General features: G+C 35.1%; 1 protein-coding gene across 11 annotated transcripts in view; it reads left to right on the top strand.

Moving 5' to 3' along the window:
- LOC132199479 (potassium voltage-gated channel protein eag) overlaps window positions 1-25,640 on the top strand; it is a 104,324-nt gene that overhangs the window by 10,714 nt on the left and 67,970 nt on the right. For 10 of the 11 annotated variants that reach the window (XM_059624236.1, XM_059624230.1, XM_059624228.1 and 7 more), the window contains exons 2-3: window positions 5,075-5,196; window positions 17,004-17,272. In XM_059624236.1, coding sequence (XP_059480219.1) covers window positions 17,194-17,272 — 79 coding nt within the window. In that variant the 5' untranslated portion in view covers window positions 5,075-5,196; window positions 17,004-17,193. Of the gene's footprint in view, window positions 1-5,074; window positions 5,197-15,273; window positions 15,348-17,003; window positions 17,273-25,640 lie in introns of those variants that run through there. The other variant, XM_059624226.1, reaches the window with a different exon arrangement.

The following is a 25,640-nucleotide window of genomic DNA, read 5'->3' as shown; positions in this document are numbered from 1 at the left end:
GAAAAACAATGGATTTTTGAACAAAAACGCTTGCCTCTTTATACTCAACCAAAAACGAAAGGAGAACTAAACTAATTATTATTGCATTTTAACCCTTGAGAACTAGCGTGGGGTCCGCGCGGACCCCATAAGCATTATTTTTTAATTAACTCCCTTAAAAACTGCTTTAAAAAATCTGAAAAAAATTCTAATTGACTCTTTCGTGATACTTTACTAAAAGCCAATCGTAAAAAGCAAAATTTTTTTTTAGTTTTTTTTATTTTTAAGTTTTTTCAAAAAAAGCGGGACTTCTACGCGAGGATTAGCGTGGGGTCCGCATGGACCCCAAGTTACTTTTTTTGCTTTCAACACTGCAGTTGTGTACGTAATGACTTGAAACTTTCAGGAATCAACCCTGAACCATTTAGCATTTGGTTGGGCTTCAGAAATTTCAACCCCCACCCTTGAAACCCCTTTTTCACCCCCTCAAATCAATAAAAACTAATTTTTTTCTTTTTATGCTGCAGCTTGAGCGCAGAACCATATTTTTAGGGGTGTACAGAAAATTTAGGGGCTTTGGCCAAGTAAAAGAGTAAAGGGGTGTAACCTTTCAACCCTCTAAAACTACCCTTAGTTGCTATAAATTGCTTCCAATCAGTGAGGCACATTTGTTACAATGAAATAAACCTTGATCACATGGTGGGGGCTTACGTTTGACAAAATATGATGTCACACCCCTAATTAACCCCAAAACTACCCCGAAAATTATAAATTTCTACCATTCTGTATTGCGTCAATGTGTTTTACAAATAAAGTATAAAAATTCCCTTCTTTGATTTAGATTTTTGCATTTTTTTCTGTCACACCCCCATATCACCCCAAAACTACCCCTTGAATAAATGGCAGAATGGTTTATGTATATTTTCCTTGCCTCAAATGTAATATGCTGCAAAAATTATAATTAATTCGCATTCACTGACAACTTTTATAAAATTCAAGGCAAGGAAAACAAACAAAACATACTGCAATTTATTCAAAGGGTAGTTTTGGGGTGATTTGAGGGTGTGGCAGAAAACCTTGCAAAAATCTCAATCACAGAAGGGTATTTTATTCTTTTTCAGGAAAAACACATTGACGTAGTACAGAGTGGAAGAATTTTGTTGCTTTAGGGGTTGTTTTAGGGGTTGAATGGTTGAAAAGTTAAGGGGTTGCATATGTGTCATCCCTTTATGCATTAAGTTGGCCAAGCACCCTTAATTCATGGAGCTTTGCGCTCATACTGTAGCATAAATACTAAAAATGCAGGTTTTAATATTTTCAAGGGGGTGTAAAAGGGGTTGAAAGGGTGGTGGTTGAAAATTATGCAGCCCACCCTAATGCTAAATGAATATGGGTTGATTCTTGAAAGTTTCAGGCCATTGCGTGCACAACTGGAGGGCCGAGAGCCAAAAAAGGGAACTTGGGGTCCGCGCGGACCCCACGCTAATCATCGCGTAGAAGTTCATAGCACTAATGCTCAGGGGTTAAAAGGTCAGTTGTGGGGAGGAAAGTTTAAATCCAAAATAAGCCGACAGATTGGCTACCCCGAAAAAATTAAATTTTTTTCCTTGTTCAATTAAGTCAAATTTTAACTTTGATCTCATCGTACAAAAATTAAAAAAAAAATCCGACAACACAAAGCTTATAAGAGAAATTATAGAGATTTAAAAAAATTTCATTTTCTCAATTTATTTTTCCCCCTTAATTTTTAACTCTCAAATAACAAAATTCTTGCGGAAACGTCAATAATTCAACTCGTAATGGAGATTTCTAGTCAAACACCCAACGCTAAAAAGTTCAAGGATTTAAATCTATCATCGCTGAAAATTTGAAATAATTATGCGAACTCTGAATGTGCTAATTAACGAGTAATTTAAATTTTATATTATACCCTTAAATTATCTTGCAAATCTCATTTTTAAATAATCAAATATTGAGTTAATTGAAAACATACATAAAAATATCATATGAAACGCCTGGAATTTTTACAATTTGAAACTTCTTTTACCGTTTTGAAGAGAGCTGGATAAGCAGCATTTGCATGATGTTATAAAATTTAATTTCATTTGCAAACGACTGCATTTCCCGCTCGGCTGATCCTGCCAAAGGCATTTCCACGTCTCACGGCGAATTTAACATTTCCATCAAGATTCAAGTGGCGGGAGCGCGCGTGCGTGCCGGTAAATTATAATTAAACAAAACACCGGAGCAAAGCAAAATTTCACTTTTGCACAAATCTCAAAACTCGTCACTCGCACTCGGCGCGCACAGAGACCCTTCCTTGGTAGTCCGTCCAGATTTCGTTCGGGGTTGGTTTGTTTTGGCGTCTCCTCATCCCCTCACGCATGACTCGCAGCGGTCAGCACCGCATTTGTGCACCCTAAACTTGCTCTTCTGAGCCGCTGTTTGTGGGCCCGAAAGCGCAGCTAGGCGGATGAGAAATATTACGCAGATTGGATACGTGCTGAGAACGAGTTTGTTTGGATTGGTGGCCACTGAGATGAGTCCCAGGCTTTAATTTTCAAGTCCCCACCACAGGGATTTAATCTATTTAAAATATCCACCTCCAAGTTCAAGTTCCAAATTTATAAATTTAAATATTTTTTTTAAATAAGGAAAGAAGCAGACGGGAATTGATATCCATATTTTTTTTAATGGTTTTTTTCAATTTAAGTTATTTTCAAACTACTATTAGGTTCATTTCTTAGAGTCCAATATTTTTTCAATCTAATTGTTTTAAAGGTTTTGATAATAATTTTTTGTAGTAAGGAATTTGTTTGACCTAAAATAGTCTTTACTTACAGAGCATGAAACTAAAATATTTCTCAATTTTTGCTTTTAAAAAGAATGAAATAAAATATTGGCAAAATATTTAATGAATTTTGACAAATTTTGAATTTAAATTCATATTTAAAAAAAAAATATGCCAGTTTTCATCAAATATATGAGTCAAAAATGCATATTTATCCAAAATTTTCGGCTGCAAATTTGAAAAAAAAGAAGCCATTTAATCCTTTTTATTACTTTTTTTCAAAATAAATTTAAACGTTGATTCATAAACTGGGCGAGAAAACAAATGCTTGGAAAACGGATTAAAATATCGAAATTTCAAAACTTTTGATTGGAAATTTTAATTCTTTTCAAAACAGATTAAAATTTCTGTTTTTCAAAATAATTCCCACTTCGGTCATTTTTATTGCTCTTTGTTCTGAAAGATTGTTTTTTCTTTCAAACAAATTGATTTTCAGTAATTTAATTTAAAAAAAAATGTAACCATTGGATAAAAAAATAACTCGACAAACTATTATTAACTCAATTTTGAGACAATGCAACTGTTTTCAATTTTTAATTTAATTTCGTGTTGATGGAAATATAAATGACTTTATTAGCCATCAGCAATTCTCTGATAATCTGCCAGGAGCTAATTTTGTTTCATATTATGTGCATCTCACGCGGATGAATTTCTTATCAGTTGCCGTCTTCAACTGAGCGAGTTTTGCGAAATAATGCAGCCGATATGCGCGACGGTTCTTCCTCCGCACTTTGAGATAAGCAAACGAGGAAGAGAGAATTTATTATTCCAATAACAGATTAGAACACATTCGTATAAAGCAAGCGAGAGTGAGAGAGAGAGAGAAAGGAACGGCGTGTCGCTCTCTTTGAGCTGCGCCCCGGCAGTAAAAATTCAGAGAGAGCACCTCTCGCACCCTTTCAAAATCTCAAAGGGAGCCGTCGGCAAAGGTAATTTGAAAATAAAAAGACCGCCAACTGGCTGACAATGCTCTCGTCTTATTCTCTCTGCGCCTCTGACATTTCCCGGAGAGAGTGAGAGAGAGAAAAAGCGACGCGTTGTTTTGCAAAGGGTACGTACAATATAGACGTGTGTGTGTGCGGCTACTTAATATTAAAAAGGCGATGGTCGGGCTCTAGGTTGGGAAATTTACATTTTAACTTGCGCGCCGAGAACTCGCACAATGCGGCATATCCAGGCAGCGCCAGCCCAGCCTCTCCGCGCTGCAGGCTTAATATTCCCGATGACGTCATTACACACATACGAAAGTAACGTCGAGTGTAGGTACCACGAGCCAGAAACTCGGCAAGGTTGCTGCCGGGGAAGTGCAAAAGCGGCCACGATTCGCCTCGTTAGCTTCAGAGGGTGAGATTCATGAGGAGGCATTTCGTCCCCAAAAGCAAACAAGCCAGACGAGGAGTTGCAATGCCAAACTTGAACCCCAAATTTTCACTAGAAAAATTAAATTTTTTTACAGTTAAAAATTTAATTATTGTTGTGTGCACTTGGAATGATTGAAAGAATTGAACTTGAATCTTTAATTGATTGAGCTTTCCAATTTTCATTAAATTTGCGGTTAATATTTTATCAATTGTAATAATTAATTGTTGATTATTTTTTTGTATTCTTTTTGACGTTTATCTGAGTTTTAAAACGTTGCTTTCATCTCCTATTGATGACTTTATAGATACTTTTTTAACTTACCTTACCACTAGATTTTTTAAAAGAGAATGACAATAATTTTATTTCGGATAAAATAATAAAAAAATGTTTAGTTTCGTAGAGTTTTTTAATAGGCCAAAAAGTCTTAATGAAAATTATAATCGTTGCTTGCATCCAATTGCTGCAAATTTATTGAGAAACAATAATCTTTTGTTGGGGTGGAAATTAAGATTTTTACTGGGAAATTTTAAAAAACGGATTTAATTAGCGAGTCAATTAATTGAAGGAAAATATTAATTCAGATGAAAATTAAACGCTTTGGAAACAAAATCACTGAACCTTGTCCAACGAGATGCGCTGTTTTTCCAAATCTATAATTGAACAAAATCAAAGGCGAACGAAATCACTAAGGGTGGAAACAAAGAGACTGAAATTGCAACCGTTATTCACGTGTGGCTGAATTAATTTTCGCCTGGAGAGCCAATTTTGTATGGAAACTTTGTCTCTAATTGCAGTATTATCAATTAATACAAACCCTCTCCTTTTTCCACAAAACGACTGACGAATAAAAATTAATGAGATTGTATGCTGTGCATGTTTCAGGTTGCTGGCGCCTCAGGCAAGCATGCGTGAGGAAGTAACAAGTGAAGTGGGAAGGTTTTCTTCTCGGTGGGTCGAGACCCATCATCATCACCTCTCGCCGGGCCCTGCGGCAACGCATTTTGGTAAGTCTCTCACTCATTTTCTTTTTCTCGAAAGACAAGTTTCGCTGGTGCTTAAGGGAAGTGCTGCGACGAAATAACGGAAACGCAGTGCAAACAAACAAGAGACCCCCCAATCGAATTATCGCCCCGAAAGTTAATTCGCGCTCCCCTCGTCTGGAAACAGAGAGCAAATTTGGTCAATTAGCTGGAAGGGAATTGCCTGCTGCCCGAATCGATTTTTAACTGACATTTTTTGTTTGGTCCGTTGCGTCCGTTACATTTTGCACTGTTGGACGATCATAATATAGAGGAAGGAAGAAGTTTTTTTTTTAAAACACATAAAAAAAGCATTTATTGTCGTTATGAAATTAAAAACAAAAAACCAAGATGGATTATAAATGAAGCATTATGAGTCTATATATTTTATCGTTTTTTCGTGCAATATTGAAAAAAAATTATGATAAAATTAAATATCCTAAAAATTGAATATAAAGCACTGAATTGTAACAATGCTGTAAAATGATAAAAACCGGTTTTTCTGCTTTGAGAACTTTGTTTTAACAAAAAAAATTCTGAGAATCAAACATTCTGTCCAGTTCTGGCCACTAACAGCAGCAAAAATATACTAACCATTAAAAAATTGAAATGATAAAAATACAATCAATTGTCAATTATTTTTAAAAAAAACCTTAATAATTTATGAACGATTTTTATGTCACCGAATTTTTTAACACAAATGCCGATTTTAAATTGACGAGGAGCCAAAAATTGATTTTCTCTCCAGCGTATAGGGATATTTTTTTTTATCCTCTGCCTTAGGACCGAGTCGTAATGCTTGAAACGCGCGAAAACACTCTGCTCATTCTGATTATTTCGAGGAAAGCGACTGCAAAATAAAAGCAACCGGCGCGTTCAACAAGACGCCGCGTTTCACGCCAATCCGAGCAGCTCGTATAGTCTAATCTTTTTTCCCAAGCAAGACCCTGGCGTGAAAACGGGCAAAAAAAACGGGCGTCAATTCAAGGATTTGACAGCGCACGGGGCGGTGCCAATCTTGAAGAGTATCGCGATTTTTGCTCGTCTCCGCAGTGTGACAATTGAAAATTCGCAGCTGCCATCTCGCACTTCTTCTCGAGAACAAAAAGATTCACCCTCTCTTATTTTACATCAACTCGTATTGAAACTCATCTCCCTAATGCGCCCTTTCGAATCTGGGTCAATTTTCTCCTCGCTCGCTCGCTCGCACTGCACGCCGCTCGAAAAATTAATTTTTAATTGCATTGCAGCTGCATTGTGCTACAATTTTTTTCGCCACGTAGCTCGGCGCCAGCTAGTTTATCCCCTTGTTGGTAACAAAAGAGGAGCCCTAGCGGAAAAAGATACCATGTTCGTACACGTGCTCTCGATCCCGGCCCGACCATTGTTGCAAAATGAAATAAAGCCACTCTCAGCCAGCAGCGGCACATTTTTATCAAATTGAATAACGCTGGCTGACTTCTCACGAGTGGAAATTTTTGACATGGACATGATTGTATTTTTGAAAACTAAATAGCAACTCTGGAAATTATTAAGATCATTTGTAAAATAAATTTTAAATTAATACAATCAAATAATGTTTAACATTCTTTTACTGAAAAATTAATACACATAATGATTAAGCGTATAAAACTTTTGCACTGTTTAATTTTTTTAAATTTATATTATTTTTTTTTATTAAAACCTTTTTGCTTTTTAATAATTATTTTATAAATTATTGTCTGCATTAATAACAACTTATAAATTTTTATGCTATTGCCACCACATGTTACATATTCATCTAAATCAATTATGCTGCTTCTGTGCGTTGTTTGAGAGTGTAACATTATGTTGTATACAATTCCTATGGATTTAAATAAAGCTAGAAATTTTGAAAACGTCATTTTTCTAATGAAAAAAGAAATAATTAATTTATTGTATGAATATCTCTTAATCTAATTTGAAAAATGATGACCTGGGCGTTTATACCTAAAATAAAATAAGTATTTTCCCACAAATATAAACGGTTTTAGCCTAGACTTAAATAGCGACTATCAGCACTCATATATTTTCATAAATATAAAATAACTTTTGTTTTATATTTCAAGCATTTTATATAACAGAGCCAACTCAGCCGCGTTGCGGTTGTGCTCCACATTCTAATTCAAACGCAGAAAATAAGTTAAAACTTTGCGTCCCATTTTTGCATGCCCTCTGGTTGGTTTCCGCGCGCAAAACCAGATAATCCTTCAATTAGAAAACTTTTAATGATACACGCGCTGCCTAACAAAAGCAGAATGGGAGCGCTTTGATGTGGGAATTAACTTCTGCAAAGTTAACCCCAGTTCTAATTTGACACATTTCCAAACCGCGCGATCTGCGTACGAGAGCGGCAGCGTGTGTGTGTGTGTGCAAAAGCGGCGCTTTATTACAAAAACTCATTTCCAGCCGAGAGGCCTCGTTGCTTTTTATATATGGCTGCGAATTTTTTTCTTTTATCCGGCAGTCGTATAATGTAATTTGGCCCCGCGTGGAGGAGAAAAGAGGCGCTCGTCTTTATTTTACTCTTGGCAGCTCGGCAGCTGTCAAATGAAATATTAAAAGCGATGCGAAAAGGTGAAATCTCCTTTAGGCCGCGTGTATGTACGAGGAGGCGCCGCTTTTCTCCACCGAGGATCATGACGAAGCAACCTTTCTCTTTTTTATTTGCGTTTTCTGCATTGTGAAATCGTAACTCTTCGTGACTTGTTAGTTAGAGACGGGCATGAATATGAAAAACGGTGTGCTTATGAGAATGAAGCAGGAGTGAAAAAAGAAAAACACAAAAATAATAAATCCCAGGAACGTGAAGAGAAGTGGGCAACTTGCTTCGTGTGCATGTTAAACATGTTGCATACCCAGCGCCTATAAGTTGTGGTTGATAAAAAAAATTACACCACAAATGTGTGGAGAAGTTCAATAAAAATAAGAAATTATCAGCAATGGAAGTATTCGAGAAAATATTTGACACACAAATATTTACTTAGAATTTAAAATCTAGCATCAAAACAACCAATTTTTTGTTCTTTATTTTCCTATAAATTATCTTCAAGTTTTACATGATAACATGAATCAGAAATCCTCAATTGGTAAAAATAGCTTACGGCGGTATGTATTTTTGTTCAATAAATAAAAAAAAATTACTTGAAAATTACTCTACAGATTCTGGAGAACTCTCGAATGCTTTGCAGTTTTTTTCTATTTGCCCAGCCGGCATAAATCACACTCAGCTCCCATTGTTATTTTTACGCCGCCAGACCATCATTTTGGCTGACCTACTTGTTTCCCGGCCGCAAAAGACCAAATGGAAGCGAGTTCCGAATTCGGTCCCCCACCACGCCAAGGGGAAGAACAGGTTCTGCCTGTCACTTTGTCCAGGTTTATTACTGTTGTTAGTTGGGCGTGGTGCAAATTAGCGGCTGCATATCCGCGTGATTTTTGGCCCGAACACGCCACGGCCGGCGGCGGCGGGTGCCGATGAGAGGCTTGGAGAGCTGCCCATTGCTCGGATATGCTTGAAATTGTAATCACCGTGTCGTGATTGCTGTAATTTGTCATCCCTCGGCACAAACAATGGTCTCGCAAGAAGCGCCACTGGCCAGCGGATCTTCTTTGACTTGGATTTATTAGTTTGGCCCGATTATTAATAGAATTTTTCTAAATATCTAGAATTCATTATTAGGAATTTAAAATTATTTTATAATTTAATATTCTTTAATACTAGTTTTAAATTGCGCTAAAATTAAAAAATTAATTAATTTGAATTTTTAAATTCAAAAATTTCATCGTTGTTAATAACAACTTTCATACACAATCTTCTACAAGTCAATGCAATAATTATTAAGCATTGAATTGAAAAAGACTGAGCACGAAAGACATCCGTCATTCGTTGTTGTGCTGAATCTCCAAACTGGGGAGCAATACACCTTAGTGGCTTATTCAAGTCCACAGCCACTATGGCCGCATTACTCTCCAGTGGCTGTAGCCAGACTGATACCTCTCGCTGGCAGCGGCCGGCTTTTATACCCACAGAGTCGCTCTGATTGGCCTGATCGGTCACGTGGGTTGAGTGCGCTAAGAGGGGAAGCGCTGCAACCATAATATTTTCAGCGCTGCTTGCAGTGATAGTAATTCAATTGATTACGACGAATCTTGCTAATATTTTTAAATTTGGCACAATTTTGCTTGTAAAAATTATTTATTTATTTTATTAAATTGAATATTATCATTGTGATCGTCTCCAATTTTCAAAATTTTAATATTTATTATTCTAAAAAAATATTTTAATATGATGTAAATTAACTAAAAGAATCTGTAAATTTATGTATATATTATTTAACAATTAAAAATTATAAGACTTGAAACGCGATTTTCATTACATAATCTTGCTGCGCTTTTAATTAATTTTTAAATGGCATCCTTTTTGTGGTCATTGATTTGCATTAATTTATGTATTGCTCCGTGCCAAATCTTATCATGTATCATGTATATTCGAGTAAAAAAAAGTAATGTTAGTGTCGATCGGTACAAAAATAGCGAAAAGCAAACAAACGTGGCAAACCGCGAGATGTGCATCGCCAGCGTTTGGAGGGATCGATGTAGCGAGTGCATGAGTTATGGTGGAGCAATGTGTGTTGACACTATCAAATGGAAAGTGGTGTTGTAGCTGGTGCGTCGCTGCGCTATGAATTATTAACTTGGCGATTGCCTTATTAGGTAATGCACACAGAGTCCCACGTGCAGTGGCGGGGGCCCGAAAAGGCGCCGCCAGAAGTTTGTGTGGCGCACGCAGCAGTTAATAAGGAGCATCAAAATGCAGAGCAAAGATGGAAATGTATTGAATTTACAGTAAATTATAATATACATAGAATTGACGCTGTAGACTGTAGACTCATTACTTCATATTATTCAATGAAAATTTTCTTCAAATATATATTTGGTATGTAATATTTAATAAGATTTTATTTTGTAATTTTTTTTAATTACGTTTGCGGTAAATAATACAGGATAACATTTAGAAATAAAAACATGTTAGTTAAAAGTAATTTATAAAAATATATGAATTAACAACTAAATAAAAACTATTATTAAAATTGTCAAATTATCTAAAATCTAAAATTTAATGTATTAAACTTTAGAGTATTATTTAATATTTTAATTAGCAGTTTAAGCACTTTAGTAAAATTTCAGCAAGTCATAATATAAATTGACATTCTAGCCTAAAATAATATTGCACTTTACCTAATTAAAATTATTACATATTGAATAAAATTAGTTTCCCGAAGTGGATTATTCATAATTATCATATTTATAAATAATACAAACGGTTTGAGAAATACATATATTTACATTTATCTTTTATTTTTAACAAAATACAAATAAAAAAAAAAAATAAAAATTAAAAAAAAATTTCCGTTGCACGAATATAGACAGACTGCGTACTGCGTCAGAATTCGGAATTTGCATTTGTAATCATCTCTCGGGTCGGAAGTAAACTCCTTTCATCCGGGTTAATTCCGCGCGCGAGCTGCTGCATGTGTGAGTGTGCGCGTATGATTAACGCGATTACGTCGCGGTCGGGGCTGAATTTAATGCCGGGTGACACCTTTTCTTGATTGGCTAATTACGAGCGCCCCAAAGCTCAGTCGTGCGTACCGAGAGATGTTTTGGTAGGAATTATTTGTCATGACATTATTTGTCAGGCCTTGGTTGACACAATTATAATTCCAAGCAAAATAAACATCCGACGCAGTTTTGAGCAATGCAAAATGAGAGGAATTTTATTATCAGTACGGTTTATTTTATTGCAGTCAAATATCAAATGTTTTTGATAATTACATAGTTCTAAATAAATTAAATTTTTAAAAAATGTAAATTTTTCCAGCAATTTATAGTTATTGCTGAATTAAAATTTATAAACTGATTCCAATAATTTATTGTTCATAAATTTCAGATATCTTTAAGTTTCTGGGAGTTCATATTTTTCAATAGAACCATTGTAATCACACATTTGTCTCTTAATCCGGATTGTATTATTTCATGTGTAAAAAAATTCCTCGCAATTTCTCTAAAGATTCAGATGCTCGTTTGAGTAGTTTTTATTTTATATAATACAATGTATAAAAGTGGCTGCAGTCTGCAGTAAAACAGGAGCAAAAAGCTTTTAACCGTTGGCCACTCTTTCTCTCTGCGGGGAAATTCTTTCGGGAATTCCAACGTCTGCGGGCGAGCTCGAATATTACGTTAGAAAGGGTTCAATTTCGGCCCTGTTGTGTGTAGTGATGAAGAAACAAGGCGCACACATATATTATTATTATGAACATGGCAGGCCGCCGCAACCTACTTTTTCTTGAATGACACACACACGCAGAGAGAAACGTCACACATAAATACATTTTCCGAGGAGAGCATCACACGAAACGCCATTGACCAATCGTTAAGGGTGACCTTATTGGGCAACCGCAGGTGGCGAGCCAACTTTTGACTTGGATCGATCGACGAACACCGTCCAACTGTCAAACTTTCTCATTATATTATGCGTACATGTGTACCCGAAGACAAAAAACTGAAAAATTGATATTTTATGGACCGTTCCGTCACTTTTAAAAGTAAAAAGTCTCAAATGAAAATCTACTCCTTCCGATTTTAGTACAATAAAATTTAAATAATCTAATTATAATTGCAGCTGTTCCTTAAAATTTTCAGCAATTGCCTGGAAACTATTTTTAAATCAGAAAAAGCGGGTATTATAATTTAGAGAAAAAAAATATGGTTAAAAACAATTATTTAACATTTCTCCACGAAAATTAGATAAATTTTATGCACACTTTTATAATGATAGTGGTGCTTACCAATAAATTGTCTCATTTCAATATTTTGTTTCTAGCAGCTGAGCGTTTCTTCTAAGCTGTTTTTAAAAATAAAATTCAATTTAAATATATGTAGATTTGTCTAAATCACTGACAAACGTAGATTAAAAGAAAAGCTTTTTAACTGATCAAAATTACAGAAATGGGCGCCGGCGCCACAGAAAAAATGTCAAACGACCTGAAGAGCTAAAATTAATGTACGTAACGTTAAAAATATTCATTTTTAATTAATATTTTTTTACGTGATTTGATGTCACAAGCAGAAAAATAACAACATATATTTGGCGATGAGTTTCTCTTTTTTGTTAATTTTTCAAAGCAATTTAATGATTCTAATTGTAGGCAGAAGGAACAAAATTATTGAAAATTTTAAATATTTAATAAAATGTAAATAAATCGCATTAATTATTTTATTTCTGTAAAATCTTCCTTTTGTCTGACTGGGTCCATTGTTAAGCTGAAATGTTCATCACCCTGTCCCTCGCGTCTCTTCAAAACAACAAACTTCAAACTTTTTGCAACGAGATTAGCCGTCGCGGGGCTGAAAACAAAATGAGTTTTGGCGTGGAATTCAAGGAGATTGTCAGTTTCGCGTGTGCGTGTTGGTTGCTGCTTGTGTGCGAAGCTGAAAAAAGAAATTCTGACGTTTTGACGCATGACTGAGTCGAATAACTGCTGCTGCTTTTCGGGCCGTCGCCGCTTTTCTCTCGCGTCTCTTTTTGCCTGCAAAGCCGACTAAACTTGCTTTTGCGTCAAGGATGAAAAATGTGGCGGACAAAGGGAGAGGAGCAGTTTTAAATTACCATTAGAGCGTGCCGAAAAATAATCCTGTAAATGTATTTAACGGGCGAGCGCGCACACCTTCGCCCTTCCAAACGGATAGAATAAAATAGATAAAAGACGAAAAGGAACACCAGAGCGGTCGGGCTAACTCTGATAGATGACACTTTGACTCTTGCTACGGGATAATGTGATTGCCGATTTTGTGAAAAAGTGTTGCTGAGTCGGAGAAAATAATCTAGTTGGAAAGTCTATATATGGGTCGTAAACTTTTGACTTCCTTTATGGAGTTTTAAAGATTCAAAAGTGATATTGAAAAGAAAACTTTGAATCTTTGAGGACATTTTTTTACTGTATGAAGTTATACTTAAAAATATTTATATAGAAATCTAATTGATTTGCTTTGGAAAAATTAGTGGTTTCTTATCATTGATCTTCTATTAAAAATAAAATTCAGCAAATTAATGGAATGATCAACATTAACAAATTTAATTCTAATAATTGTTTCATCAATGTTTAAGGGATAAAATTATATAAAATTTTTCTAAATAGAAATAAAAATATATAATTAAAATGAGTGTTTTAGTGTCTAGATATAAAATATCAAAAAATAAAATTTATAAAAATTATTATTAAATTAAATTTTTTTACAAATAACTGTTTTTATTAAAATTTATCGTGCTAGATTTAAGATTTTAATGTTAAATTTATATTTAGTTTTTTTTATAAAATATTGTTGCGTCTGTTAAAAAATTTCAATTCTGCAAATTTACAGCGCATAATAAATTTGGCACAATAGTTGATTTCTCTGTCCATAGACAGCACGTGTTTATAAAATTCAATTGAAACATTTTGTTATACAATAGATAAAATATAATGTCAAATAATTTGCAACTTCAACTTAATTTTGCTGCAATATTCATCACTCAGAAAAGTGAAACAATCTGCATTTAACAACGAAAGTAATTTTTTATTGTAAATATTTTTTTCCTTTTAGGATATTGAACTTTATCTGTTTTACTCAATTTGTTTCCTTCGTAACGAGTTCAAGCGATCAAATTGACCTGAATCCAATTTGTAGTACATTTCTAGTGAAACATAATTTTCACCCTGGTTTTTTTATCGAACAAAGCAATCAACTGGTCGCATTGGCACCCAGAGCTAATTACCGTGACACTTTCGCGCCCGACCTTTGGTGCAGAAAGAGAGTGCAGCTGCAATTATCGTTCGCCACGTGCTATGTAAAAAAAAAAATAACCAAGCTGCTCGTTCCACTCTAATGAGAGGAAAAGCCGCACACGCCAATTTCACGCCTTGTCGAGCTCCGGGGAGAACAAGACTGCGGTTTTTCGCAAGTTTTTCTCACATCCAACTTGGAATAGAGAAAAATTAGTTCAAATTTTAAGCAGGAAAAAAAACGCCTGTTGTTTGTTTGCGAATTGAAGAGAGGGGAGAAATTTACAGGCTGGCGCTAACAACCCACTTGACACACTTGGCGTAAATCAACGCGCGTTCCTGCTTTTCTGCATAAATGTCTGAAGGCGGCTGAGAAAAAAAAATTACGACTCGCGCGACGAATGAAAGAAAGGGAAGCATCTTGTTAGGCACGCCAAGTGGAATATTATTCCAAATGCAAATTCACCAGTTAACGCAGAAGATTTTTTCCTCACGCAGCGAGAAGTAATGACGAGACGTAATTGGAACGACGAGCTTGTTCAGCCTAAAAAATTAAAATAGTGGAAGGAAAAGAATTGAATTTTTATATAATAAGTTCTGCTGCAGTCGTGAATTTTCAGTGACGATGTTTTTTCCAAAAAAAGCGTCTATTTTTTTATTTTCCAACTTTAAATTTTCTTAAGTCAATCGATAAAAATTTAAATACAGTAAAATAGTTCGTATAAAGATCAAAAAAATTTTTATCACTGTGAATTTTAAAGATCTTTGGTTTGATTCCTAATTTTTTTTCTCTGTAAAAATAACACGATAACCCTTCCCCTTTAAGTTTGGTGAATGAGTGAAGCTATAATAATTAAAATATAGAACTACTTATTAATTAAAAAAAAAAAAAAATTCTTTTAAAATATTGAGAGAATTAATTTTTATGTAAAATATTTTCTGGAACTCCCTCTATGTCAAAATGGAATCTGAATGGAATTAATAAAACTTAATATACTACTAAATAGAATTAAAACTGCGAGGGTGGTAGAATAATAAACATAAATATAATTCTATAAATATATTAAAAATATAAATTTATTTATTTTTTTTCTTGATCTGGCTGTGAGGAAATTGCAGTTGGCGTTAGTAAAGTTAGCCTGATTATGCCACGCGGCCCCCTGATAACACAACAGATTACACAACGATAAAATTCACAAGGAAATAACAGTACTTGTGTCGTGGTCGTTTCAAGAGAAAGAGAGAGATAAAGAGACCGGTATTTTTCTTTCTTCTCTCGGCTGCAGTCGTCATGTAAGTAATATTCCATTTATTATAAAAGTTTATTTCGCGAAATACGGTTGGAACGGTTCCAAATTCGTTTCGTATTCACATATCTCGCAAAACGAATAAAACTTGTGTGCAAAAGGCAATTGAATGAATGCTGTTGAGCGAAATGTGCCTTCAAACAGAAAGATACTCTTTATGTCGGTGGCAATATGATTTATTCAAACCTTTTTCTATTATTCAATATAAAACGAATATAAGATTTTTATTTGTCCCGTATAACATGCTATTTTTTCTTCTTTTAATAAAATAAAATTAATTCAAATGCTAGAATTTTCTAATGAAATTAAACTAACTAAAATTGAGATGATTCGCTAAAAAATCCTTCATTACAATGAATTTTAGCGTGAATGAAAAAAAATTAGTAAAACTGCAATTTCCACTACTTCTTAGTAAAAAATAAATCCTCACATATAGATACCTATAATTTGTGATAAGAAGAAATTGTTAATTTTAAATTTAGAAATTTAGGTACATTCTTAATTCCAGCTGAAAAAAATTTCAGAAAAAATAAGATTTGAAAAAAAGGCGTTTCTTTAACAGAAAGTCTCTGGCGTCTTAAATATTCAGATCGATGCACCGGAGTGTTTGTATCGAGTGTGTTTGTTGGGAGGAAGCATCTCTGCGTCTCGTCGTGTGCCCACAGGGACCAGGATCTTATCTCTAATACCCCGATATAAATCACACAATCCCGGCCAACATTTTCCATTCAGGAGCTCTTGCGCTTTTCTCCCTTGCTCTTTTCTTGAGGGTTGGCTGAAGAGGCAAGTTGTAACAATGGGGCGAAATTTGTCTCGAGTTCGGCAGTAAAAGGACATTTGTTTGAACAAGTGCAGCGCTAGCAAAAAAAATAAATATAAATAACACGCGCGACCAGCGGAAAAGCGCATTTTAGGGAAAAAGTTTCCATCTCTTATTGCTATAATATAACATACGTGGCAGGAAATGAAGAAAAACAAAAGTATCGCCTTAAAAAATATAATAATGTACATTACCAACAATATTATCTTGTGCTTAATACTTCCTGAACTAAACTTGTTAAAGTCAAGGAGGCCCGGAAAGTGCCAAACAAATATCCTAAATTTTTCTTAACAATTATCTTGACATTGAAAATTAAGGAAAAAAAAATATTTTCACTCGGTTAATTACAAAAATTATTTTAATATAAATCTTATAAGTGATATAAAAACAGTTTGCATCGTGATCGTGATCAAATTTAAAAATATAAAAATAATTAAATAAATTTTTGAGAGTTATTTTAGTTAAAATTTATATGTTTCATGCAGCTTAATAGATTCGTAATTAATTAAACATTCCACCCCATCTCTTTGCATAAATTTAAAATTAGTTTCTATAATTATGTTTCTAACTTTTTCATTGCAGGAGTATTTATAAATATTTAAAAAAAAACTGTAATTTACAAACTAATGAAAGTGCAAAGGTTAAAAAATGATCATAAAAATAACTAAATAGGAAGAAAAATCATTAAAACAAAAAATAAAAAATATAAAAATTTATTTAAATTGTTTTAAAACACATTAAATTTTAATAAAATGTAAAGCTATTAAAAACCGTCAAAACTATTAACTTGTTATTTATAATTGCATCTTGCTATGTTCTCAGGGTATTTGCGGCGAGTCGGTGAACGTCCTTATGAGCGCGTGTAGTCCGTCGGGATGGACTGGCGGCTGCCACCACTGTTGGACTGTGGCTGAGCTCCTCAGCACCGGACGCAGCTAGTGGCCAGCCCCCCAGCCATCCTCGCCCCCGCCGCCCCTCTTGCAAGAAGCGGAGCCTCAGCGCGTGAGCCAACATGCCCGGAGGCCGACGAGGGCTGGTCGCCCCACAGAACACATTCCTCGAGAACATCATCAGACGGTCCAGCTCGCAACGTGAGTACAGAAACCAAATTTCAGCCAAATTTGAACAAAATAATTAGCGACAAATATGGAATTTAAAAAAATTCAAGTTTCAAATAGAGGAAAGATTTTAATCAATTGATTCTGAAACTGAAAAACAATAATAGTTTGGAATTTGGAATGCATATATTTTGCTTCCAATATAAAGGAAGAAAATATTAAAATAACACTAAAGAAAAAAAATTTAATACAATACATAATTAATAATTATATAGATAAAATTTAAACATTGCAAAAAATAAATATATTTATATAATTTTTGTTTTCTTTCAAAAAAGTCTTGAAAAATGTATAGTTTTTGTAATTGTTTAATAAGAAATTAAAATTTTTAATTAAAATCTTTAGGCCAAGGAGATCAAGTAAGATGAAATTTTTTTAAATGAAATCGTTTCCTTGAAGATAAATTTTGTGACGACCTTAAATGAAGTGCCTTCTCTTCTCTCTCTTGAGTACGAGGTCGTCAATCGAGACAGCAAACGATGATCGGCGCGCTTTAATTCTCACGCCTCTCAATTTATCATTTAGCACCGGAGAGTTGAGAGCGGACGGAGCGCTACAGGTTATTGAAATTCTCGGCCCGGAGCTCGTTTTCACGCACGTGTTTATATCGAATTCTGGGCAGTGGCGCGCGCTCGGAATAAAGAGCAAGGGTCTTTCGCCAGAAGCAAAAACTACGACCTCTCGATGCTTAAGCACTTTTCGGGCCGAGAGCGAGGAAAGATGGACTGCGCTGTTTTTCGCTCTCGCGCAAACGTACCCCGGCCGCCGCCACTCCATTCCGGCTCTAAAAAGCCATTTATTATGATTCATATACGTCATATGTATGCGTGTATGTGTGCCAGAGAAAGCTCCGGCAGAAAGAGAGAAATGCGGAGAATATTCCGAGCGAGATTTTTGATCGTGACTCGAAATAAAGTGGAAGAGCAGGGAAAAAAGGGCAGTGCGAAAATCTTAATTAAAACAGAATAATATCAATTTTATTTCATATTTTAATTTATTGAATAATGTATTGTAAACGAAGTCAAATTAAAAATAAATTTCATTGTCCCAATTCTACGCTAATGGTAAGTTGAAAAAAATTGTAAAAATTTGATATCTTTCACACAGACATTGAGAGACAAATAGTTTAATTTTTAAAATTAAGCTGCTTTTCCGGCTTTAGGAAGATTATTCAATAGATTTAAATATATTTAAAAAAGAGAAATTAATACAATTAGTGTCACCATCACGAGGATACCTAAATTAATAAAAAAGTCAAATAAATTAATTTAAATCACTTGTTTTTATATTGCAAAAAATTTATGGCTGCGGTTAATATAATACGAGGAAAATTCCTGTTAATCAATTATTCTCCCCTTTTTTATGTTAAAATAATCCTTTTTTACTTTTCGATAACATTTCATCTTCACAATCTAATCTGATTTGACCTTTCAGGAGCAAAGAGTTATTTTTTAACATAATCAATATAATAACTTTTTCCTAGCTGGTTTCAAATATACTATTTGAATAGTGAAAATTTTAATCTTGTGTATATGCATACAACAGTTTAAGCCTCTTTTGATGCTAAAGAAATGGTTTCCTATAAAATGAAAAAAATCGGACCTCTCATACTTCCGTAGAACACAAATTGTTGTGTTGATGGAAACAATTAATAACTCAACCGAATGACACTAATAAATTACGCACTTACATCTCACAACACATTTTTAATAAAACCGGCGATCAATCAAAATTTCTGGCGCCGCGTGCTACCTGCCTGATGCCGCGTGCAGAGCCATTTTTCACTGCCCCGCAGCTGGTTGCCTCCATTATGTATGGGAATATCGCGCACTGCTGTCGAATATGTATAACAAGTCTCATCGATTTTTGTTGCCCGCGTGCAGGAGTAGATCAATGCGCGAAATAAGGCCTCTGTTTGGTGCGACCGAGTGAAAATGCATCAATCAACACACTTTCCGGAAACCGACTTTTTTCCTGCTTTTCCCACAAAGAACCAAGTCGTGAATTATTGAAGCAAAACAGCATTCGCTCGATATACAAATATATACATTTCTGCCGGCAAAGAGGCGCAAAGCCCGGCGGCGGCTTTTCCGTCAGCCTGCTTTTAATCCTCGCAGCTTTTCCACCTGAACTCGTAACGTATATTGCTGCTCGTAAAATGCATCATTATATCTCTGCGTGTGTCACAAATCTTGCCTCTCTCACATAATTGCCGGCCGGGCTGACCGTATGAGATGCGTCGATCTGCGTGGGAAAAGCGCCACTTGCCGTTTCGCTTCTTTTATGCCGGAATTATGGAGAGCTTATGTCCCGGGCATTAGCAAAGTGGACTTTTTTTTATCTCGTTTCTGCTTTTATTCGAAATTGAGGCTTGCGTCGAATGATATCAATTATTACTGTGCTCGCTGAAACCATTTCCTTTGAAAAGAGAACTGATTCCACTGGCATTTTCTAAATTATTATTATTATTGAACATTCTTTACTGATGATGAAATTTCATCTCCGGAAACGGAACAATAATTCCCTTTTTCCACTTCAACGCTCATGAAAATGTTGAATTGAAACATTTTGGCAGCAAAATTATAACCCCAATGAAAATCTCATGATTTATCATATCTCATGTTATTAATTATTGAACCAGTCTTTTCCCCGTTGCGAAAGTTCTTTGCATTTTTCATTAAAGAAGGCGATTTTTTTAAAGAAAATATCTTTCTTGGTATGTGAAACACCGATTCATCCTTTATCATGACACATCCTTGATGTTCTTCTTCAATAAAATTATTAGTATTCAATAGAAATTTAAAGAATTTAAGAATTACATCTTCATAGCGAGATTAAAATTTAAAATTCACAACAATTTCCCACTCTTCAATTTTGCATGAATATTCCAAAACATTTTGATTTTTTCTTAATAATTAAAAGAAATTCTTCTTACAGAAGCATTTAGAGCTTATAAAATAATTAACTCGTCGTCATGCTTCCTTCCTTTTTTGCTAAAATTTTAATGAGGTTGAATTTCAAAGGTCTCCTGTGCTCCTCGTGAAAAGACTGAATTAATCAAATGACAAGGAGAGCGCTTTTTTCAATTAGCGAGTTTCGCCTCGGAAAGTTCCATTGCATTTTCGCGAGAGGATTCGGAGGCCATTTAAAAGGTTCTCCGCAGACTGACACGTCTGCTCCCGATTCCACTTATACCGGGGCCGAGATAAATCTTTTCCTCCTTGTTAGCCGTGCTTAAAACGAGCCTGAAGAGACCCACTCTGCTTGAGCAAACTGCAGCCGCCCCTAATTCTGGCACCGCCGACCGTTTTCGCCGGCAAAGTTGCCAGGTGAAAAAGTTTTCATTGTTCTGCGCGCCTGTTCTATTTTCGTGCGCCCGCGGTGCTTTAAAGGCCGCCGCCGTTGTCGTCACTCGCTGTATGCGACTGTAATTGAATCCTGGCCTTTCAAAGACCGCGCACCAGCTACCGGCAATCTGGCCCGGCTTGATGATGACGCTGACGTCATAGCTTGCATTATTTTTATTATCACCGTCAGTGCATCCTCCTCTCGCCCTCTTCATTTTTTTTTCTGCATATAAAACGTGCACAGTCCCACAGCGCCCGCATTTGCATTTTTAAGGCTGTGGTGCCAGATGCACACTTTCTTGCACGCGTTTTGCATAATCGGTTGCTGATGCAAAAGATCCACAGCTTGTTTTCCACTTCTCCTATAAAAGCGTGGAAAATGAAAAGAAAGAAATATAGAATGCAACTCCAAGGGCAAGATGAAGCAAGTTAAAAAAAAACTGTTACATGGCTGCCATGTTATTCGAGATAAATTAATTTCAATTCTTTTAAAATGTTCATTTTTAGATTTATTCGATTAAAAATTAAATACTTCTCCATAAATTTCAAATTATATAAAAAATGATTGTGAGAACTACTGATATTGTGCTTTTAACCGAATACCAAAAATGAAATTCATGGAATTAATAACAAAATTTAACACGTTTTTATATAATCAAAGAATTAATTAAAAAAAAATTTGTAATTCTTAATCAGGACAGAAAAATTTTCAAATCCTGGTAAATAAAGTTAATCTTACAATTAGAATAAAGTTTGGTTCAAGCTGTTATCATTTTAATTTGTATACGACTCTTTAAAAAGCTCCATCAAATAGCTAATAGCTTTCTTCCCTCCCCACCGAGCGCTGCTGTCACGCGGGCACGTGACTTCCCCTCCACCAAACCCACCAATCAGAGCGCACGGTGCTGTATAAAAAGGGGAAGCTGAATCGTGCTGGTATCAGTTGCAAGCCAGCAGCTGAAGAGTAATGTCCTCTTGGTGGCAATGATTTTGAATCGCGACTAGAGGATATTACTTTTCAGCAGGTCGTTGCATCTATTAGCATAGAGAAGGGAATAAAAAATATTTTCACAAGGCGTTGTGACAATTTTTTATTCAAAATTTTTATTTTAAATCTTTGATTGTATAAAAACTTGCAAAATTTTGTTAATAATTCCATGAATTACAATTTTTGTATTCAATTAATTAGGTATTCGATTAAAAGGTTCAATTTTGAGTTTGTTCTAAGTCAATTAATATTTTGCGGTTATATCAAGCCAGTGTCTCTCTCTGCACTTCCTGAGATGATTTCTGACTACCATTACCAGCAATGCATTTTGGTCTGTGCGAATTTTGATCGCAAAGGTCTCTTCACCGTCCCTAAATTTTGAATCCTCTTATTTGAACATTTTGCTATGAACAAAAATGCTCTCCATCAAGTTACATTAATTATGTATTATTAAAAATGAAGAAGATTTGAAATTAGGTCCATTTGAAAAAATTTTCAATTATTGAACTTACGAATTTTAGGGAAAAAATAAAATTAAATTTTGTCTTCTTAAATCTATAATTATTATTTTTATTTTCATGGTTTAATTTTTTTTTCAATGTAAGTAAAGGTGGAACAGATAAAATTATTAATTGGATATGTCCAATAATTTTCGATATTGCATTGCGTAACGAGTCGACCAGTTGAGTTGGACACGCGAAAGTAGATTGACAAAAATTAATCAGCCCTGTGTGTTGGAGGGCGGCAAATCCACCCGCCGCTTGCTCGACACACACGGTCAGTCAGACACAATAAACAAGGCAGAGAGAGAAACCTTGGTTCACGTCGTTCCACGTGAGCCCAATTTATTGGCTGTACGCACCTAGCCTAGAAGCCACAAGAGCGGCCGTGATGCGCGCGGGCTTTTGTACAGCTTCATCATCAACGCCGGCCCGCCGAGTGGGCAATCCTTTGCCCACCAGAGCATCAAATGTATTATTTGCGAGCAGCTTTTCAAATACACAGGCGCTGTGTCTCCTTCCATTACTAATAACGAGGCCCCGCTGTGCTACCTGCAACAAAACGTACCCGTTCTCCACCAATTAGACACACCTGCCCGTTATTGATTTTTGTTATTATTGCTGAAATGTTTTAAATTAAGATTTGAGAGTAGGATTTCAATTAGGTTACATTTTTTTTATTGATCAATGATGATTATAATATAAAATTCACAGGAAATAAAGGCAGAATGAAGATGAGTCATATATTATCTTTACAAATTTCTAAAATTTTACATGTCCAAGATATGTCTTATGTATTTTTGTTTATATTTATTTATTTTTTAAGCATAAAATAAGCTAAAAATAATATATGATTCAAGATGTAATAAATTATTAAATTACAACGAAAACATATTAAATAAGTAAAATTACAAAAAAAGACGTAAAGTAAACATATATTTAAAATTAAATAAAATTGTTATTAAAATAATTTTTTTTACACAAAATATTTACAAAAACAAAAAAAACTATAAAGCCTCTCTCACCTTATTAAGTTTCTTGAAGTGAATTTGCAAAATTATCCAGGACGAGAGCGGCTGCTTTTTGTGTTTGTTGACGTCGGTCGGACGTTCGCCCGCCCGCTGCTTTTTTGGCGGCGTTGAAATATGATGTTAGTTATGCAACGCGTTTGTCACATCTGTCAGGCATTTGCCTACTTTTATGAGCACGTTTTTTATCCTAGCTCCTGCTGGTGCCACCGCTGCGAGAGTGACCCACTTGCCGACGACGAGCTTTCGCAACACAGAGAATGAGCCTCTGCTGGAAAAAGCATCACCGAGCGAGAGAAATGCAGCAGCCCGGTCGCTCTAATCAAATATGCCTGAGGTTAAAACAATCGTGGAGTGGTGTGCGCCACCAAGAAGCAATCTCTAGTAGCAATAGTGTACGACAAGTCGCAGAAACTTTGAATTCGTGTCATCTGAGGGCTTTTCAAAATGAAGAAAATGCTGATAGAATCTAAAATCTATAATTTGATATCAAGGCAAGCAAAATAATGCAAATAATAAAACTGTTGAAAATTACAACACATGTCTGTTAAAATCGAAAAACAAACTTTTTCATCATTACGTTAAACAATTTGAAATTTTTAAATAAGAATAATTTTTGAACCAAAATTGATGAAAAAGCATTTCCAGGCTAGGATTTTGAATAGCCCTAATTTTTTTTGTTTTGGGTAAATTTTTGTCTGCATAAGATTGGGTTCTTTAGTATTTTATTAATTTGGAAGCAATTTCGATAATAATTGAAAAATAATATTTATTAATTAAACTTTTAAGATAGAGAGACCTGAATATTCATTTTGAATAACCCTGAATCCATTATATTGAGCAGTCGACTTTTGAATGACGCGTCGACGGAACTTCTGGCTTAATTGCTTCGCGCATTGAATGATAAGCCGCTCTAATTAAACGGTCAACCATGCGCAACGAAACGATTTTACGGCTCGGGCGAATTCTTGCGGTCTCGGAATAAGTTTTGCCCTCGGCGGCTCTGGTAATTACGCGATTCTGCCAGATACTTTTTCTCCCTTTGGAAAATAGTTTTGCCACTCTCGCTGCGTTTGTTTTTAGAGCCGGGGGAAAATAATTAGAGCGACGAAGAGCTCATTTTGTTCTTGAAACTCGCCGTTCGTGTGTACTGAATGTGTGCGCGCGAGGCGACGGCGGCGGAGAGGGCTGTTGAAAACTCCCGCAAGAGTGCAACTTGAGAATAATTGAGAGATGAAAGCCTTCTAATTACACCACACAGTTGCAAAGTTTCATTTCTCTCTCTAGATTATAGATTGTAATAAAAATAAAATTACAAAAAAATATTAATCAGTGGGAATTGCTGAAGAACTAAATTAAAGCTACAGGGAAAATAAAATATAAATAATATTTTAGATGAAAACTAAAATCTACTTGTTTAACCAAAATAAAAATAAAACATTTATTTTCTTCAAACTGAGTTTCAAGATAAAAAATCAACTTTTTCAATATTTATTAACAAAGCACTTGCAAAACTGAAATAAACTTTTATCACCATTTATTACCTTTTTCAAAATAGGTAGATTCAAATCAAATTTCACATAAAATCTTCAGGAAATTGCATAACAAAAGGCACCCTGAAACAGACTAGAAAATGAAACAAAAAAATTTGTGTAACAAAATTACCGTGTTTTGGATTTTTCCACCAAATATCAACAATTTGTCTGTCATTCCAGCTAAAATTCAATTTAACCGTTGCCTATCACCACAAAAAATTGAAGTTTTTTGCCCAATCGCAGCTTTTAGATAAAAAACATCGTTCTGAAATTTTTACAAAAAACACAAAAAAGCTAAAAAATCAATTATCTCTTGGTATTAAAAGTTTTCGCCTGGTGAAATTTTGAATATCAAAAGTTTTTGCACGATATAAGCTCTTGACACATTTTTTTGAAATTGCACATTATGACAGCAGTTTCTTTTGAAGATATTATGTGGGGGGCTCTTCGAGTGTAAGAAAGCGGCCCGAATAGTCGTTGTGAGCGGCGAGAATGATTAAAAGACTCCTCCACACTCGGCTGTGCACAACAGAAGCTCACAACTTTTTCCCTTTACGGCCGAGTTTATTCTTTATGAACGAGGTTTATACTGCTTCCCCTATGCCGAGGCCTTCATGTATATATAAAATAATAAAACTCGCTTTCGCCCAGTGGCCCCGAATTACGTAACGCCCTCTTTTTCTCTTATTCCGGGGAACAAAGAAAGTTTTTCTCTCCAGCAATTTGCGGAATTTCGCTCCTCCACTTGCGGATTATTCTATAGGCAATTGAGTGGTGATGCCGCCAGTAAGTTTGCATACGTAATGAGTGCGTTTTGCGCAAGGATGTTTTGACGAAAGACAGTGGTACTCTGCATTATACATGGTTTCGCTGGAATAATAGTTGCAGGCGTGTGTTTACTTTCGCCTGGTAATTATAGTGCCGCGGAGAGAACGAGCGACGA

Source organism: Neocloeon triangulifer, unplaced genomic scaffold (genome assembly GCF_031216515.1).
Source record: "Neocloeon triangulifer isolate White Clay Creek 2 clone unplaced genomic scaffold, ASM3121651v1 ptg000014l, whole genome shotgun sequence".
NCBI classification, from domain to species: domain Eukaryota; kingdom Metazoa; phylum Arthropoda; class Insecta; order Ephemeroptera; family Baetidae; genus Neocloeon; species Neocloeon triangulifer.
This window is presented reverse-complemented; position numbering and strand designations above follow the sequence as displayed.